The 13,811-nt window shown below is 39.0% G+C and overlaps 1 protein-coding gene across 1 annotated transcript in view; it reads left to right on the top strand.

Moving 5' to 3' along the window:
* The window catches only part of daw1.S (dynein assembly factor with WDR repeat domains 1 S homeolog), a gene marked incomplete at its 5' end in the record, with an annotated part of 40,298 nt that overhangs the window by 1,456 nt on the left and 25,031 nt on the right, over positions 1-13,811 (top strand). Inside the window, 2 exon segments of the mRNA NM_001095764.1 lie at positions 7,114-7,186; positions 7,512-7,656. Of these exon segments, the coding sequence (NP_001089233.1) occupies positions 7,114-7,186; positions 7,512-7,656 (218 nt within the window).

Here is a 13,811-nt window from a genome sequence, read left to right as displayed (position 1 = left end):
TTTCATCTCTAAACTACTTGAGCGCCTAGTCTAAAACCGACTTACCTCATTCCTCTCTGACAATAACCTGCTGGACCCCCTACAATCTGGTTTTAAGCCACAACACTCCACGGAAACTGCCCTGACTCGACTAACTAATGACCTTTTAACCGCTAAAGCCAACAATCATTTCTCACTACTAATACTGCTTGACCTCTCAGCCGCATTTGACACTGTAGATCACCCTCTCCTCCTCCAGTCCCTCCAGTCGCTTGGCCTTCGTGACACAGCCCTGTCCTGGTTCTCTTCTTACATCACCAATCGTTCCTTCAGTGTCTCCTACAATGGAGTATCATCTTCTCCCCTACCTCTTTCTGTTGGAGTTCCTCAAGGCTCTGTCCTGGGACCATTACTATTCTCCCTCTATACTTCCTCCCTTGGCAAATTAATAAATTCGTATGGTTTCCACTACCACCTCTATGCTGACGATACTCAGATCTATCTCTCATCTCCTGATCTCAACCCAGAACTCCTAACTCGCGTCTCCTCCTGCCTGTCCGCTATCTCTACCTGGATGTCGCAACGCTACCTTAAATTAAACCTCTCTAAAACTGAAATGGTTCTCTTTCCTCCAAGAAACACCAGTAGCATCCCCGAAGTATCCATCATAGTTAACAATTCCACTATCACCCCCTCTCCCCAGGCCCGGTGCCTTGGGGTTATCCTAGATTCTGCCCTGTCATTCACTCCTCATATCCAGTCACTTATTAAATCATGTCAATTCCACCTAAGGAACATATACAAAATACGATCATTTATCACCCAAGATGCTGCCAAAATTCTTATTCACTCTCTCATCATATCGCGTCTAGACTACTGTAACTCTCTTTTAATTGGCCTCCCCCTCCAGAGACTGTCACCTCTCCAGTCCATAATGAACACTGCTGCGAGGCTCATACACCTCAGCAACCGCTCATCCTCTGCCTCGCCATTCTGTCAATCCCTGCACTGGCTTCCGTTACCTTTCAGAATCAAATTCAAATTAATGACACTGACTTTCAAAGCACTTCACAACTCTGCTCCACCCTACATCTCTGAACTCATCTCTATATACTCACCCACTCGCTTACTACGCTCCTCTACTGACCTGCTACTCAACTCTTCTCTCATTACCTCCTCACATGCTCGCATTCAAGACTTTGGAAGGGCTGCACCCCTCCTCTGGAACGCTCTCCCACGATCTGTCCGACTTTCTCCCAACCTTTCTGCTTTCAAAAAATCTCTGAAAACGCACTTCTTTCGAGAAGCCTACCCTCACTCTGCTTAACTACCAAACGCAACACCACATACAACACCACATTTCTCACCCACTTACTTCGATCTTGCCCACTCCCACACCTTATGTATTACTCCCTTCCCTTTAGACTGTATGCCTATGCATAGGGCCTTCCTCACCTCTTTGTACCTGTATTGATTGTGATGTTTGTTACTCCATATATTCTATGTATGTAATTCATGTGATGTAGTTGTATAATCACAGTTACTTTACAGTGCTACGCAATATGTTGGCGCTATATAAATACATGTTAATAATACCAAATCTGCAAACTGGAGACCTGCTGAATTAAAAGCTAAATAAGTCAAAAACTACAAATAATAAAAAAAAGAAAAACAATTGCAAAATGTCTGCATCACACTAACAGTTAATTTAAAGGCAAACAACCCCTTTAATAAATCTACCCCATAAACCAGTGTCACAAGGGACATTTTTGAAGACCAGCACTACCAGGCAGAAAATAGTGGTCGTCAAAATCCCCTGTTCCACCTGCAGCTGTTTTCCATATGAATCTATAGAAAGCAGGTAAACCTCTAGTCATTAACACTAAGCGGATATTATATATTTTTTTTGACTGGAAATATAAACCTTGAAAACGAATAAATGTAAAAAAAAAATGCTCTGGGAAAGTACATTTATGTTTTAACACATGGTCGTTAGCCGGCCTGGACTGGTGATCTGTGAGTTCTGGTAAATGCCAGAGGGGCTGAAATAAGATGCCATAAAATGTCACTATTTAATGGGCTGGTGGGGAGCTGATTGGGACTCTGTGTATCTGAAATGCCAGGGCCTATTTTGATTCCCAGTCCAGACCTGGTTGTTAGGATAATTTGAACCATAGCCACCAGATTGCCAAATCTGCAAACTGGAGAGCTAATGAATTAAAAGCTAAATAACTCAAAAAACACAAATAATAAAAAAATGTCTAAGAATATCACTCTCTACATCATACTAAAAGTTTATTTAAAGGTGAACAACCCCTTTAAGGCTCCAGTGGAAGCTAGTCTGGAGGATCCTCAGAGTTATAGTTAGACTGTTAGCTGTACAGGGCTGTGGCCCTATATAAATAAACTTATACGTATATACATACTGTTTAACTAGTATATATGGAGGATTGTAGGTTGGAAATCCACCCCCTCCCCAATCTTAATGTCAGACTGGGCCCCTGGGACACACCAGAGAAGTCCACATCCAGATTAAACCTGACATTCAGGAGTCCAGGACCACTTTGACAGCAGTTAGATCAGTGCTATATGTTCCTGTATCGGTCCATGATTCCCTGGGAATGCGGGCAGTCCGCGGGTCTGGGTTACGGGTCACGGGTATGGGTATAAGAAAATAGACCCACACAGGACTCTAGGCCAGTCCAACCTGGTATTTGAGATGATATTGGAAGCACAAAGGGTGTTATGGTGGTGCTGCTCAGACTTCTGTGCAACAGGACATCGTTGGATATTATATGTTTTTCATTATTTTATCAGCTCTGAAACAAGTCCTATTGACAGCCACAGAAAACAGATCCAATAAAGCAGGAGCGGTGAGGGGAGGCACGTAATTGTTTTTTTTTTTTTTTTCTGCTGCTGCTGCTGCTGCTGGCACGTTCTCTACCTCACCACTTTTATTTCCTTGGAAAAACACTGAATGGCTTGAGTGGGGCAAACACAGCACCTTCCAAAACGACATCCTATGACTGTTTAAAAACCTGATTTCCTTTTACACACACATAGTAGGGTCAGTTTTATCAGGAGTTATTAGCCTTACTGTATGTTTTGGAGTGTAGGAGAAAGTAATAGTACCCGGATTAAATCCACACAGACACATTATTTGTTGGGGGGACTTGATTTTAAATGCACTACAAACTTAGAATGTTAATAGATAGTGTAGGAAGGGAATTATTTACATTTTACAGGTTAATTGGCCTGGGCTTAAAGGCTCCCTGCGTTCTCACTAGAGCACCTGAGTGAAAAGTAAGAGCACAATGGTCTTACTACTCAGTCACACTGGTTGCTGGTGACTTGATTTTAAAGGAGAATTCACCGAGGGGTAAGTAAAGACTTAGGGGCATTTGCCGGGGTAGCAGCTAGGCTGGGGGGGGGATTAGAGAGGGGGGTCTATGTAGGGTAGGGTGGTAGGGTTTTTTTACTTTACGGTTAAATCCTCCTTTGGATGCACTACAAATTTAGGGGGTTATTTACTAAATAATAATCGACTTTTAAAGTGGAATTTATTAAACTCTGAGGATGGAAAAGTCTGAATCAGAAAATCCGCATCTCAGACCTGTCGAGGTTGCATATAAGTCAATGGGAGTAGTCCCAATGATTTTTTGATGCGCGCTGGGTTTCGTGCAATAACCCGAAGTTTTTGGGCAAAAAACATAAGAAATCAGAGTTTTCATGTGAAAAATCCAAAAAAAATTGTGAAAATCGGATGAAAAAATCATAAAAAATTGTGAAAAACTGAATTTTTTTCCTTGTTTTGCCGCGGAAATGACGCCCATAGACTTGTATGACGTCGTGCGTCAAAGAAAACCAAAGACGTGCGTCAAAAAAAAGTCGCAGCGCGTCAAAATTGTTTTTGATGGCCAAAGACTTTAATTGGCATCACCGACATTTTGCCAGCGGCGAATTTTTAACGAAAAAATTGGACATATATTTACTGTCCTAATTCATCCAGAAAAATATGTTTACAGCTTTATCATGTGGAGAGGAATGGATATTTCTTCTATAATTAAATGGAATGTCCTTAAAGGAAAACTATACCCCCAAAATGAATACTTAAGCAACAGATAGTTTATATCAAATTGAATGACATATTAAAGAATCTTACCAAACTGGAATATATATTTACATAAATATTGCCCTTTTACATCTCTTGCCTTGAGCCACCATTTCGTGACTCTATCTGTGCTGCCTCAGAGATCACCTGACCAGAAATACTACAACACTAACTGTAACAGGAAGAAGTGAGGAAGCAAAAGGCAGAACTCTGTCTGTTAATTGGCTCATGTGACCTTACATGTGGTTTGTATCTGTGCACAGTGAATCTTACGATCTCAGGGGGCGGCCCTTATTTTTTAAAATGGAAATTTTCTATTTATGATTACCCAATGGCACATACTACAAAAAAAGTATATTATTATGATAATGGTTCATTTACATGAAGCAGGGTTTTACACATGAGCTGTTTTACTCAGTATCTTTTAATAGAGACCTACATTGTTTGGGGGGTATAGTTTTCCTTTAATAAATATACTTGTAAAAGGTCGACCATGTAGCTTGTGCAGTTCAGGTAACCCAATTTTATTTGCCTAGCAGGCAATTACTTTTTCTCATTTAGCTTTGATCTGTACTTCAAAGTAACGGTTTCCTAGAAAACATCAAGTGGACTCCGATTCCTTTCAACACATCTCTATTTACTATACTATTTATATATTGATGTGGGAGAAGCATTCCAGGCTTAGGAGCTTCATCTTCACATGTTCTGCTTCAAATCAAGAGAAATCCCATACAATCCTTCTTTTTTTATTTCATTTTATTTTCTGCCTTTTGGCTATTGTTTTAAATAAGAAAAATCTTGAGTTTTTTTTTATATTTGAGCTAAACAGGGTAAATAAAGAATTTGAAACTTCTTCATACATTCAACCTCTTGGTTCTTGCACGTTAGATAATTAGATTACCACTGCAGATAAACCCCCTGCATAATGAATTTATCTTATCTGTAATCCAAAACAGTAACAACAAAGTTGAAGGAATGTTGTTTATACAGAGCTCAGCATCTCCATTTAAATTAACTCTGCTAATTATAGGAGTGGTAGTAAGTGAAAATGAAAGCGAAACAATGTTCTGTTACTGTTTATTATGAGAAATAAAGTAAGGAAATATGTTTTTATTTATTTTTTTTAAAAAAAATAGAACAGATGTATTTCAGCATAAGTTACATATATTTTGCTCATGTATTTTGGCTTCATAAAACATATAATATAAGTAATATACTCTTTGCGGCATTATTTCTTGCTATAGTGTGTCAGGAGCTTTATGTAGAAACTCATGGCCTCTATTTCTTTAATAAGCATGCTAAGGGGCTGATTTATCATGGGCCAAATTGAAAATTCAATTTTTTTTTTATGGTCAAAACTGTCAAATTCGACTAGGGAGTTATTTAAATTATTTTAAAGAATTTGAAATCGATTTTCGAGATTTATCATACTATGGCCCTTTAAGAAATCAAATTCGACCACTTAAAACCTGCCGAATTGCTTTTTAAGTCGGTGAAAAAAATCGAGTTTTTACAATTCAAATTGAGTACAATTCAAATTGAGTTTTTACAATTCGAAATCAAATTCAATTCGAATTTGATTAGAGTTTTAGGGTCAATTCCATTCATCCGAATTTAAAAAAATTAGATTTTTCAAATTAATTTAGGTTGGTTGAATTTCGAATTTATCAGAGTTTAGGGGAGTTTTTAAAAACTCACATGAATTCTAAATTCGACCTTTGATAAATGTGCTTCCCAATATCGTAGCTTATCAATAAATTGCTTTGCAAAGTGAGCCCCAGTGAAAGATCTTATACAGCAGTAGAAGATCTGGTTGTGGTGGTGGACGTGCCAGAATGTGTAGTGTGATTGAGTCTGTACTCAATTATGACTAGCATCTTTGAATAGAACATTGTAACATATATGTATTAAAGTCCAGTTATTTTCCCATTGGCCTTTTAAAGGGGAAAAACTATTTATTTGTGGAAATAAAACTAAAAATTTTCGGGATTTATTAAACCCCCAGGGTTTTAAAAGTCAGAATACAAAAGTACTCCAACTAAGGCCTGCCGAGTTCATGTATAAGTCAATGGGTATGACTAAATGGACGTTTTCGGGCGATCCGACGAGCTGCAACAAAACGCCAGCGTCAAATTGCATGTGACGGAAATAAGGTAAGTGAATGCATTGTCGGATGGTGTCGCAGCATTGATGCGACACGAATGTCGGATGCAGAAGCTGCACGCTGCGTCTGCATCCGACAGTCACGTTGAATCAACGCTGTGACTTCATCCGACATTTCCATTACCTTATTTTCGTAGCATGCGATTTGACGCCGGCATTTTGTTGCAGCATCAGAAAACGTCCAGGTAGTCCTACCCAATAGGAGATATCCCAAAGATATCCTGATTTAGTTGCAGTATTCAAGCCTCAAATCCGAAAAAAATAATGGTATTTGGGTGTCAAATCCAAAAAAGTTGCTGTATTCGGGCATCAAAACCGAAAAAGTTGCGGTATTCTGATTTTTTCACAATTTTTTTCCCGGCACAAGAAATTTTAGGGAAAATGTATTGATAAATAAGTGGAAAATCTGTGCATATTTGGTCTGAGTAGTTTTCAGAAAATTCCAGGTACCCAAAATTGCTTCAAATCTGTAATTGAGCACCTGTGTTCACAAATCAGCCCTATAGTTCAAAGCAAGCTCAACCGGCACATGCACTTTTTATTTGTATAGTTTTAAAAAAAAATTTGTCAAGCATTATCGTATATTCTCGTGTCAGTAGAATAACTTATTGTAATTAGGAGTCATGTAAAAGCCAAATGTGATGGGCAACAGATTGAAACGATTAATATTATAGGTGACTCGCTGTGTGCTAGGTTTGTAGATGAGATTGATGCAGAGCTTTCATTTGTCTGCTCAAGGCTGGAAAACGTGCAGAACAAAACAGCTTCTGAAAAGAATTTCATGTTTCTCAGACTCTATAAAATAAAGTTTGATTTTTACAAAGGTGGTTTCAGTTTGTTTAACTTCTTTTTTTCCTTAGGAATTATTCTAGAGTATGAAAAAGGAGGAGAACTGAAAACCAAGGCTATTGATTTACTGGAACTGTCCCCTACGTAAGTCATCCTTACACACTTCCCTGAAAGGGATCACAGATTTATGAAGCCTTCACTACAGTGTGATTTGGCTTAAACTTGCTTGTACCCCTATCTAAATGAGTGCGAGATTTAGGATAAACGGGTAAAAAAGCAGCAGTAATACAATAATTTAAATACACAAATGATTTGTTTGGCAATAAGATATACATGAGAGAGAAAGTGATATCCGTCTTGTGGGGAGATATGAAGTTAGGGCATCTCTGGAGCTATAGTAGTAGTCACATTTGGAAAAGTGCATTGGCTCATAACACAACTAACTTTTATGTTCATTTCTTTTTTGTAGGACAGATGTGGATTTAGTAGTAGGAGAAATCCAGAAAGCTGAGCCACTTATCACTGCCTCCCGCACCCAGCAAGTAAAACAGCTCATCCTGAGGCTGCAAGAAAAGATTGGCCAACAAGATAGCCGCCAGTTTTACTTATTCAAGGCAAGTGTCTGAGATATAGGACTATGATACACAGAGTGCTTTGGAACCATGAACAGAGAGGCAGAATAAACCAAAGAATCACAACGTGTACTATAGGCCGTATCCACTTTATTGTGGAATGCAAATAAATGTGTAGGCTGAACATAAATATTGTGTATAATGGTGTTTTAACTGTTTGCCATATTCAAAGTGGATTTACATTTAATTTTAGGGATAATATAGCACTGGCCATTAATTTGCTACTGGTGCTGGAGCTGGCATTACTAACCATGCTGTAAGAGTCGGAACAGATAAATAATGATCACACCTACTGATAAGTCACTTACATAGTTTAGAGCCTCCCTGGAATGAAGAAAATATGTTGTTCCCTTTAATTTATAAGACCTTATGCCATCAGCATTAAAAGGGTTCGTGTCCTAGGCTGGGCTCTTTAAAGGAAAACTATACCCCCAAAATGAATACTTAAGCAACATATAGTTTACATAAAATTAAGTGGCATATTAAAGAATCTTACCAAATGGGTATATATATATTAAAGTAAATATTGCCCTTTTACATCTCTTGCCTTGAACCACCATTTACTGATGGTCTGTGTGCTGCCTCAGAGATCACCTGACCAGAAATACTGCAGCTCTAACTGTAACAGGAAGAAGTGTGGAAGCAAAAGACAGAACTCTGTCTGTTAATTGGCTCATGTGACCTAACATGTATGGTTTGTTAGTGTGCACCGTGAATCATATGATCCCATGGGGCTGCCCTTATTTTCTAAAATAGAAGCTTTCTATTTATGATTACCCAATAGCACATACTACTTAAAAAGTATATTATTATGAAAATGGTTTATTTACATGAAGCAGGGTTTTACATATAAGCTGTTTTATGCATTGTATTTTTCTAGAGACCTACATTGTTTGGGGGGGGGGTATCGTTTTCCTTTAATTGTTATTTTAAAATCTACCATACCACTTACCTGAGGTGGGGAGTGATCAGTAGTACGATCTTTCCAAAACAAGTTATCCCTGCTTTTTCTGGTAAAGGGGTACAGGACAGCAATTACTCCATTGTACCATAAAGCCTGTTAAAGAGGATAAGCAGCTTCATTGCAGCCTCAGCATATTTTTTTTCCAGAATTGAGGTAGAATGCATCTATTGTAAGCTTGCCTAAACGTATATAATCATTCATTCTCATATTTTTAATGTACAAATTAGGTGCTATCATACATGCTGCAAGCTTGTAATATTGTTTTCACAGAGTAGAAATTACAGTATTTTAACGGTCTGTAAGTGCAAAAGGCACACATTCTGTTTCTCATTTTCTGCCCTTGTGTTTTTTGTGTTAAAATGCACAAAATGACTACATTGGCTTTACTTCTACCTAAATTCACAACAGTCCATGTACTTCCAACAGAGGGCTCTAGTACTCTACCCATACAGCTAGGATGTAAATTAGATTCACTTGTTTGTGAAAAGCTGTTTACTAATCCATCTCTTTTCAGAATATGCTATTTATTTAAAATGACACAATAACCTTGGATCTTTAAAGTGCTATATATACTTATGGGGAACTGCTGATAGCATAATTATTTGTGGTTATTACCTTGAATTTCAATACTAGGACTAGGACTATGTTTTGCAAAGATTTATGTTTAAAAATAAAAACAGTATATTGATATTGTTTTCTTAATTAGGTCTCTATCCTCTCCTACCACTTTAGTCCTGACCAATCTAGAATAGCATTACTGATTTTATTTTAGTATATAAATTAGTTTGAATCAAATTATGTACGGTATTTCAGGAATTTCATATTTATTGCAGCATTTTTATCAGGCACCATATATGTATATCATTCTTTAGAACAAGATAGCCAACAACTCATTCACATAATTTACAGCAGAAATAATTCCATGTAGTCTGCAATGTAAACAAAATAATGTTTGCTGTAGGTTTTAAATAAATGCGATGTCTGGACTGTACAACTGTTTACAAATTGGCAGAGCAGAACCTAAAGGTGTCATGGGTACTGTACAGATCCAATGATAAAATATTGATTTCTCTTTTATCTTAATTTATCTCTTCAAGGAGAACCAAAGACATTATTTATATTTGATTTCCACTGGTATGCCGCAAACCATACTTTTAACCCCATACTGAATATTTCTGTAAAGGAATTACTAACTGAACAACAGAGAACAGAAGTGCAAAGAAAGGAATAGATTAGAAATATATACTTTGTACATAGGTCTTGGGCAATTACATAGGTCTTTGGTAATTACAGATGTTGATATTGAGTGATGCACCACTGCTATGGAAGGTTTATGTGTGTTTTAATGTAGAAGCCCAGCAGTATAGCAGATAGAAATACATTCTATTCAGTGTTCCCCCTCCCCTGGAGAAAGAATCGTAGGGCGGGAAAAAATTCTGCTGGGTGGGGGAGAAAATAAATAAATAAATTAAAATAAATAAATAATTTATATTTTTTCTCCCTCACCCAGCAGAATTTTTACCCCCCCCACGATTCTTTCTCCTGGGGAGGGGGAACACTGAATAGAATGTATTGCTATCTGCTATACTATACTACAGTGCTGTCCAACTTCTGTGGTACAGAGGGCCGAAATTTTTCCGGCCTACATAGTGGAGGGCCGATAATGGAAGCCAGTGTTGACCACTCCCTGTTTTTAAACCACACCCACTTTAAACCACACCCATGTTACCACAAGATCATGTCCCCATTAATTGTGGTAACACACCAAAAAAACAAATGGTTGGTGCTCACTGCAGGTATATCGCTTATCACTCAAATATGAAAAAAGTTATCATATTAAGGCATGCCCTTAAATCCATATGCCTCCTCTTCCCCTTGGATGACGCAGCACCCCCAGCATATGATTAAACTTCTTAGGGGCCCTTAACAACCCCCAGAACAAATACCAGGCTTATGTTCCACAGGCAGAGCAGGGCACACACAGACAGAGCAGGGCACATACAGGCAGAGCAGGGCACACACAGGCAGAGCAGGGCACACACAGGCAGAGCAGGGCACACACAGGCAGAGCAGGGCACACACAGACAGAGCAGGGCACACACAAACAGAGCAGGGCACACACAGGCAGGGCACGGCACACACAGGCCGAGCAGGGCACACACAGGCAGGGCACACACAGGCAGGGCACACACAGGCAGGGCACACACAGGCAGAGCATGGCACACACAGGCAGAGCATGGCACACACAGGCAGAGCATGGCATACACAGGCAGAGCAAGGCACACACACAGGAAGAGCAGGGCATACACAGGCAGAGGAAGGCACACACAGGCAGGACACATCCAGGCAGAGCATGACACACCCAGGCAGAGCAAGGCACACACAGGCAGAACAAGGCACACACAGGCAGAGCAAGGCACACACAGGGAGCATATGGAAGGCAGAACAGAGCAAGAGACAGTGAAACCTATCAGGACCACTCTAATAATATGTACTACATACAGTGACACAGTGCTGGTGCATCTTTAGCATTTTGTATAAAGTGTGAACAGGAGAACAATGTGAGCAGTTTCAGTCTGGGTCTCAGGTGTGAACAGTACAGGTCTTTAGTAGATAGAGGTGTCACAAGTGTGAACAATGCAGGGGGATCACAGGTGTGAACAATGCATGGGACAGTTAATCTCTGTAGTGATACCATTTAAATTTTACACATAGTAAGTAAACACAGCAGGTGGGGGGGGGCACAGAAGGGGAGGTCGCCAGTTGCATAGCCCTGCTATACTATATATGTCTCCCCAACCTCTCCCTTTTGCATGCAATCTGTGGGTGTAATGAGAACAAAGTGGAGTTGGACTGCGGAGGAAATCAGTCAGGCAATATGCCCAGTTAAATGGACTGGGTAGAACACTGCCCTTGGCATAAGCCATATTTTTATTTTGGTCAGCCTTATTGCCAATGCCCGCTCAGTGATTTTGATGTTATATTTTAAAAAAGAAAAGAGGGGATTGATTGATGCACGTTCCATGGCCCCCAGTTTCATAAGTAATTTAATATCTGTGCAAGTGCATTTTGGTTACATTTTGAGAACCATTGGAAAATCAAGTGTTGAATACATTTAACAAGGAATTCACTGTTGTTCACCATTAGAATTCAGAGTTACAGATTACATTAGGGAGGGCAAGGCTCCAGTTGCTCTTTTCACTTTTTATCGATTTAGCAGTGAAGTTTTATAAAACCATAACACTGTATGGCTGATAACTATTCCATGTGATTTCTATGCGGTTTCTATGCGGTTTCTATTATGTGAAGTATGTGAAGATATTGATTGGCGAGACCCGTCAGAAGCCCCATACACTGGCAGATAAGCTGCCAAGTCAGGCCGAATGATCGGATTACAACAAAGAGAATGAGAGACAACGGGACGAGGAACGCATCAACTAGCCAATGAGGTCCTTGATCACCAAAAAAAATCGAACCTCCTCGATCGATATCTTGGCCAGATATCATTCTGCAAGACCCGTCGGAAGCCCCAAACACTGGCAGATAAACTGCTGAATTGGTCTAAAGGACAGATATCAGCAGCTTTAATCATTTTTAATATGGCCATCTTTAAATTAACACTTAACATGCAGGAAATTCATCTTTGAGGTGAATTCTGTATCTTACATGTATTTGTGCACAGTGGTGTGGCATATAGCATTGCAGGTTGTGTTAGCTCAGTGTTGAACTATCTTTTGTGGCTAATTTCCCTTGGTGTCTACTGGTTGCAGGAAGCATGCTTTCAGCTTTTGATGGAAATTGCTCTTTGTTTGACTTTTGGATGGGATGCCCATCTCTTGATTGTCGGTAGGCATCTAGAGGATCATATACCCTTTCCCTAACTGAGATCAATAACCTGCTTTTAATAATTCATGTAGTGGCGACCATATCCTTGCACATAATAAAAAAAGACTACTCTTTTAGACTGAGAAAGTGATCGCTCTATGAACAACAGGTTTACAAAACCCCTTGAAAATCATGTGCTACTTTCATTAGGCTGTCGGAGAGAACAGCAGTTAATTCCATTGCAAACAATTGTCCTCTCTCCGACACACCAGGGCTACAGTGCTAAAAACTGTAGGTCACATTTGTGGTGAAATGCCCAAATCTTGTTAGTATCAATTCTGCTATTGAATTATTAATTCAGCGTCGAATGGTAGCGCAGCTGGTCCTGTGTATGATTAGATTTGACTAGTGATGAGCAAATTTATTCGCCAGCCATGGATTTGCGTCAAAATTCAGAATTTCGACATGTGCAAATTTTTTCGCAAAATTGCTGTCATAAGAAAAACGGCCATAAGAAAAAAGCCCATAAGAAAAAAAAGCCCATATGAAAATGACTTTAATGCATTTGGGGAAATGCACCTCCCTCTCCTGTTCTAAAGCAAACTGTCCATCTTACTCCATGTAGCAGAAGGATTACCTGATTCACCTATATGTTTGTCTGCCATATCCATTATAAATATGTATGTGTCCTACTCAAATGTCGTGGAGCTTGTAAGGTTTACTTGACTGATGTATGTAAAGAATGGAATGCTGGAATCTACCTGTAGTGGTTCAGTGATCTGGATTAAAGGGCATTATGAGGCCAAGAAATGATAAGTGATGAGACATCCCCAATGTTGTCAGGAGGAAGTCAATACCTGTCATTTATGTCATTAACTTGTATGTGGCCCTCCATGAAATGAAGTGACCGGAATAATGAATACACATAAATAGCACATATTTCTCTTGTACACAGGCACTACATGATTCTCGCTGTATAAAAAAATTTATATAGAAAAAAAAATAAAAATACAGGGGGCGCTTTAACACAGTTTATAAAAACAATAGTGTATATGGAATAAAGTTCTCTTATTTTATATAAAAGAAGTACCCAATGTACAATTCTTAATATATAGTCCGATTAGTTCAGGATTAATCTTGTCACTCAGTCAGCTCCTAGGATGCTGCCATTCAGAAAAACCGGATGGTCAAACCAGGAATAGTCTAAAAATAATTGTGGGCATTGTGTACCACTAGCCTTAGAGCAGGGTAATAGTACATAAATGTATATCGTATGCTTCAATTTATTTATGTTACTGGTCCTTTAAAAGAACTAAACCCTAAATATGAATATGGATAAAAATGCCAT

The sequence above is a fragment of the Xenopus laevis genome, chromosome 5S (assembly GCF_017654675.1).
Source record: "Xenopus laevis strain J_2021 chromosome 5S, Xenopus_laevis_v10.1, whole genome shotgun sequence".
Taxonomy (NCBI): domain Eukaryota; kingdom Metazoa; phylum Chordata; class Amphibia; order Anura; family Pipidae; genus Xenopus; species Xenopus laevis.
This window is presented reverse-complemented; position numbering and strand designations above follow the sequence as displayed.